The 6,197-nt window shown below is 49.9% G+C and overlaps 1 protein-coding gene across 1 annotated transcript; it reads left to right on the top strand.

The window, feature by feature from the left end:
* Positions 1 to 1,338: 1,338 nt before the first annotated feature.
* On the top strand, positions 1,339 to 5,468 carry SIX1 (SIX homeobox 1). Its single transcript, XM_039864298.1, has 2 exons — positions 1,339 to 2,185; positions 4,196 to 5,468. Exons 1-2 carry the CDS (start codon positions 1,626 to 1,628, stop codon positions 4,488 to 4,490), a joined length of 855 nt encoding a protein of 284 aa, XP_039720232.1. The 5' UTR covers positions 1,339 to 1,625; the 3' UTR covers positions 4,491 to 5,468.
* The last annotated feature ends 729 nt before the right edge of the window (positions 5,469 to 6,197 follow it).

Below are 6,197 nucleotides of genomic sequence, written 5' to 3'. Positions count from 1 at the left end.
TTGTTTTCAAAATCTTTTTAGTAATTGCTTTGGAACAAGGTGTGCAAATGAGGCTTAAGATAATTACAGCTTCATTTGTTTGAGCAGTTTTACTAAGCATTCTCTGTACATATACAAAATAACAGATGATGGGACCGCAATTGCAGGACATCTCTCATTCCCTGGCAGTAAAGTAGGCTAGCATTGCAACGCACGCACACACACACACACACACACACGCACACACACACACACCCCTTCTTTTATTTAATCTTCTTGGAGCCACTGTCGTCCTCAGTTTGAGGGAAGCGTCCCTCTCCGAGCAGGGCAAGGATTATATTACAACCAGAGGGCTACTGGAGCCGGACACATTTTTATTTAATTTACACCCCATCCAGCACCTTCCGTACGAGGTTCCTAAAGCATTTTGCTAATAATAAATAAAGCTTCTGGTCATTCCGCAGTAGCAAAGGTGGCCTTGGAAAATGCAACCTCGCAGATGCGGAAACTGAGTCAGAAGCCTGCAGGCTAAAACCATAGAACATTAAGATACCAAGTCACTAATGAACCCTTGGAATCTTTCTCTGCTCCTCCACTATGCTCTAAAACAGCTTTTTGCGCGAGCCCAAATAGTCGCAGGCTTCTGAGAATAAGGGGAGCGCTATCCAGTTGGGAGTACACGTGCTCTTTGGAGGGCGGTGGGGGCATGGGGTGGGGGCGAGGAGAAAGGAGGAGAGAATTAGGTTTGGCTCCTGGAGCTGAAGCCAGCCCGGAGAGAAGCCACTCTTCCAGAGGCTGCAGCCCGAAGCTCTAGTGTGCTTTTATATTATTTATTCCGTTCCATAAGCTATTTATCAACCCATTATTTATTCATTCCAACATTAAGGTAATTAAATATGAGCTCACTCGGAAAGGGCACGTCTGCAAGGGACAGGGACAGGAGTACAGGGAGAGGAGGGGGAATTAGAAGACCTAGAGTCATTGATTTGCATAGAGATGTGCGCGGCTGCCCTTAGGTGACACTGGAGAGGGGGACTCACGTTGCAGGGTCCTGACGCGCTCACCCACTCCCAACCGCCTCCCGCTCCCGGGCAGCGCCGCCACCTTATTACCTCCGCCTCCGCCCACCCCACACCCCCCGCCCTCCACCTCGTTTCCCACCTCTCCGGGTCCTTCTTCTCTCACCACTCCCAATCCCCTTCTCCACAGCCTCGCCCTCCCCGCGCGGGGCGGTGCGGCCTCCTAGCCCTGGCGGGCGGTGCGCGGGCTGGCCAGCCCCGGATAGGCGCCGTCCTCAGCCAATCAGCGCTCCGGAGACGCAGCGCGCTTTAAGGCAGCTGACGGGAGAACAGAAACCAAGTTCCCCGGCAACCAGCAGCATCCACCCGGCGGGAGGCCGAAACCAGCAAGGCCCGAAAGGCTGCGGAGTGAGCTGGCCGCTCCGCGTCCTGCGTGCGCCCCAGTCTTCTTCCTCCTCTTCCTGGGCCGCCCATCCCCAAATCTCAACTTGCTTTTTCGTCTGGGGAAAGCCTAGGGAGGGGGTTAGGAGCAGCCGCACCCCCCTCCCTTCGGCTGCCGCCCCCTGCTTTTTCGGCTCTGCTCCCTGCCGCGTGCGCCCGGGCAGTGCGCCCCGGCAGGCCCCAGCCATGTCGATGCTGCCGTCGTTCGGCTTTACGCAGGAGCAAGTGGCGTGCGTGTGCGAGGTTCTGCAGCAAGGCGGGAACCTGGAGCGCTTGGGCAGGTTCCTGTGGTCACTGCCCGCTTGCGACCACCTGCATAAGAACGAGAGCGTACTCAAGGCCAAGGCCGTGGTCGCCTTCCACCGCGGCAACTTCCGCGAGCTCTACAAGATCCTGGAGAGCCACCAGTTCTCGCCTCACAACCACCCCAAGTTGCAGCAACTGTGGCTGAAGGCGCACTACGTGGAGGCAGAGAAACTGCGCGGCCGGCCCCTGGGTGCCGTGGGCAAATATCGGGTGCGCCGAAAATTCCCGCTGCCGCGCACCATCTGGGACGGCGAGGAGACCAGCTACTGCTTCAAGGAGAAGTCGCGGGGCGTGCTGCGGGAGTGGTACGCACATAACCCCTACCCTTCGCCGCGTGAGAAGCGGGAGCTGGCCGAAGCCACCGGCCTCACCACCACCCAGGTCAGCAATTGGTTTAAGAACCGGAGGCAAAGAGACCGGGCCGCCGAGGCCAAGGAAAGGTACGCGGCGTGCTTCCCGCTGCTGGGGCGACCGGGTTGGCTTCCTTTCCCCTCCGCCCCTTCCCGCCCCCGCAGGCACTCGCCACCGCGTCCTCCCCGCCCGCCCGAGCCACTAGTCCGCCGGGCGGCGCCCGGGCCTCCGCAGCACTGCACCGAAAGTTCATGAACTCTGCGATGGCTTGCTAGGGATAGGGACTCGTTTGATTTGAGCGCCCTTGCGTGGGCTTCCTGGGGTGTGAGTGTCGGGAAATATTGGCTCTAGTATTGTTTTTCCTGCCTCTCTGGCTGGGGTTAGGAGGAGTGCTGGGGGTGGAGAGTGGATTTCTAGATCAACTAGAAGGGAAGTGTTGATTGGTAACGCGAGGAAAGGGGTTCGGTGGAAGGTGAGGGTCGCGAACCTCTCTCCACTTGCTCCCCAGAGCGGTGGAGCTGACCTGAGACATCTACTCTGCTCCCACTGCCGCCCTACGCTTTACTCACGCTCTCCTGCTAGTCTTTTGGGCGAGAGGTCGCCGCTTCATTCTACACTAGCCTTACAAAGGGAGGAGTCTTTCAAAAATCCTCAGAAAAGAAAACTTTTGGAGAGGTGGCGGCGTTGCATTTACTCCTCGGCGCCCCAAGCCCAGAAAGAATTGCTCCTCCCCGGATCTCGCGCGCGTGGCCGGCCTCTGTGGCTCATCTGTCTGGCTGTCCGCGTCGCCGACTCGGATGAGGCAGGGGTCTCGAGTCTCAGGCTTCGCTCCAAGCCTTGGAGCTCAGAAGGCAATACTTAAAAACAAAAACAAAAAAAAAGCCGTCTCTGCCTCCGCCCTCCTTGCGCTGTTACCCCCGGGCCACTTGGCCCCGCTCCACCAGTTCGCTGTAGTTTCCTACCGAGATTCGGAAGAGCCTAGAGGTAACGGCAGGGAGAGAGCGCTTCGGGAAGCCGAAGAGTTTGGGGGAAACCTGAGTGCTGGGCCGGCTGGATTTCCTTTGTTCGCTTCCGAGCCTGGGGGCTGAAGATGTCGCCTCCGCCTTCCACTCTGGGTGGAAAAAGCACAGAACCTGGATACAGTCAGTCGAAATGGGCTTTCTGGGAGAGACTGGGAGAAAAGGGGAGAGAAAGGGGAACATGGGCAGGTTCTCGGGGTGGAGAGGACAGTCGAGCATTCTGAAGGTGGAAGTTGAGAGGGCTTCCAAATCCCGAAGTTTACCAGCCCCGGCGCCGGGTACCAGCTCACAGGTTGTGCGGGGTCTGAGAAGGGTGCGCTGGTGTGGATGTCCATAGGGAGTTTGAGAGGCTGAGAACTGAGTGAATAACAGTGGGATAAGGATAGTACAGTTCCAGTTAGACTTCAGTTACAAAACGGTGGTCCTACAAGCCAGGCCCGAGGGCCCATTCCCTGATGAAATCGGAGAGACTGGCTGCGCTCCCTGTGTTTACTCAGGTCACTGGGCCGCTCTGGACACCGCTTCCCATGACCTGTCCTGTGTCTCTGAAACCACAACCTCCGGGCAAGGGCAGGGAAACGACGTTTAATTGTTTCCTCAGTTGGGAACAGGACAATTGACTTGATTCACCCCAAATATGTGTGCATTGGGCACTGTTTGCCCCCGATCATTTTCTTCATCTCTAACAACCATTCGTTAGAAGATTTTCAAACTTAGTTACTTCTAAAAGTGGTGCTAGTTATTAGGTATTTAAATATAACCATTGGTACAAAATATTTAAAAATAATTTTTGTGTTTCAAATAAGCCTTGTTGCTCTGGCTTTCTAAAATCTAGAAGAGAAAGGGATGTAGCTCCCCAGGAGCTGTGTTCATTAGCTTCCCATTTCTGCAGTCGCCTCTGTCTCTCCACTTCCCCTAGGGCCCTTGGGGATAGGTGGGAGGGCAGAGCTCCTCCATTTGGGTCGATGACTAATTGCACAATGGCCCTTTCCTCCTTCCAGCTCCCCTCCTTCCATCTCACACTTTTTTTAAACCTTTTTTTTTTTTTTTAACCATATGGTGTTGTCCTCTATTTCTTAGGGAGAACACCGAAAACAATAACTCCTCCTCCAACAAGCAGAATCAACTCTCTCCTCTGGAAGGGGGCAAGCCGCTCATGTCCAGCTCAGAAGAAGAATTCTCACCTCCCCAAAGTCCAGACCAGAACTCGGTCCTTCTGCTGCAGGGCAATATGGGCCACGCCAGGAGCTCAAACTATTCTCTCCCAGGCTTAACGGCCTCCCAGCCGAGCCACGGCCTGCCAGCCCACCAGCATCAGCTCCAGGACTCCTTGCTGGGCCCGCTCACCTCCAGTCTGGTGGACTTGGGGTCCTAAGTGGGGAGGGACTGGGGCTTCAAAGCATTGACTAGGGACACTTGTAAATAGAAATCAGGAACGTTTTTGCAGCTTGTTTCTGGGGTTCTTCACGCGTAAAGGAACGGTGGACTTTCGCAAAAATAATTTTAAAACTCAAAACCAACAGCGATCTCAAGCTTAGTCACCTTCTCTCCAACACTTTTCACTTTTACATTTCCCCTCCCAGTGCAGAGATCAGGAAAAAAAGAAAGAAAACCCAAACAAACAAGCACCAAGTCACAGTCTTGGTTCTGAGCAACCCATGTGCCTACTTCAGTATCCTTTCGTTGTTTTTTTTTTCAATGAATGGGAATTACAAATCAAGTGGATTTTAATTATTTCCTTTTAATTTATTTGTGGAAAAATCTTTTGGGAAGAGGAAAAGGAAATGAAAAAGAGGAGTCAAAATAGTGAAAATAAGAGCCTCTACCCTGGGAGGAAATGATTGCATTCTTAAAGTGATTAGGAAAAATACAATCGCAACTTTTTTTGAAGGGGAAAAAATTAAGTTTACATTTTTAATATTTAGTGTTAAACAGTTTTATGTAGATTAAAATGAAATGACAGTATTGGGGGAAAAACAAGTGCCTAAATGTCTTAATACTCTATGTGAGGCAGTTAGAGATAGAAGTGACCATTAGTAATACAACCATTTTTGTCAAATTTAGTGGGGTTTTTTGGTGGTTGTTTGTTTTCTTGGGTTTTTTTTTTTTATGGCAAACTTTAAAAATGTACCAATGTGAAAATACACTTTCCTGAATGCCATTTCTTCTCATGCCCTCCAAGCATTCATATCTGTAGCCTATTACTGTTAGGGTTTCTCCTGTTTCTAGTTTCTAGCTTGCAAAAAATATGCAACAAATCTGGCAACTTGGTATTTGTTACTAAAACAGCATGTGTTTTCAGGTTTCTTTTCTATTGTACCTAAACCAGTCTAAATTAAAACTTAGTAGAACACCAGGAGTACGATTCTGTTTCTGAAAGGTGAGTTGTGTATTGCTGTCATTGGGCCTTATTATTTTTTTTTTTTTAACGAATAGTTTTGTTGCTTTCTTACTTAATGGTGGTTATGAATTGCAGGGTACTTTGAAGGCCATCACCTGAACCAAGAGTGGTGACTGAGTTAATTATATGACAGAAAAAAAAAGTGAATTTAGCTTTGGGGGTATTTATTTATTTTATTATTTAGATATGCAGTTTTGTTTACCACTAGCTCTTCTCAAAAGCATTCATGTGTTAGCTCTTTTGTATTAACAAGTTTATGACAAGACTGTGAAAGTAAAATAATTTATCTGCTTGGGAAAAAAAAGGGAGGGGGGGACTTGAACAAGGATAGGAACTTTGTAAGTTAACCTGTATAAATAACAGATCAGCAGGGCAGGAGCTCTTTGCAGTACTGCCGGGTAGTGTTCAGAAAAATCCCAGTAATCATGTAGGCTCCATATTATTTTTGCCTGGGGCAAAAATGATGTATCTTTGTTTTTAGCTTTTAAAATTAGTGAAACAAATGACATTATTTATTAAAATTCTCAGGATAACAGGATTGGCTTTCTTGTGCTTTGTAAAATATTATTCCCCAGAGAGAGTCTATTTTCTAACATGACAGTTTCATAATTTTGATTTTTCCCTATCTTTAAGTGTCACCATTAATGTAATCATTTCCTTTTGCTTACTCTTTTCTGTCCT

This window comes from Pteropus medius, unplaced genomic scaffold (genome assembly GCF_902729225.1).
Source record: "Pteropus medius unplaced genomic scaffold, Ma_sr-lr_union100, whole genome shotgun sequence".
In the NCBI taxonomy this organism is placed as follows: Eukaryota; Metazoa; Chordata; class Mammalia; order Chiroptera; family Pteropodidae; genus Pteropus; species Pteropus medius.
This window is presented reverse-complemented; position numbering and strand designations above follow the sequence as displayed.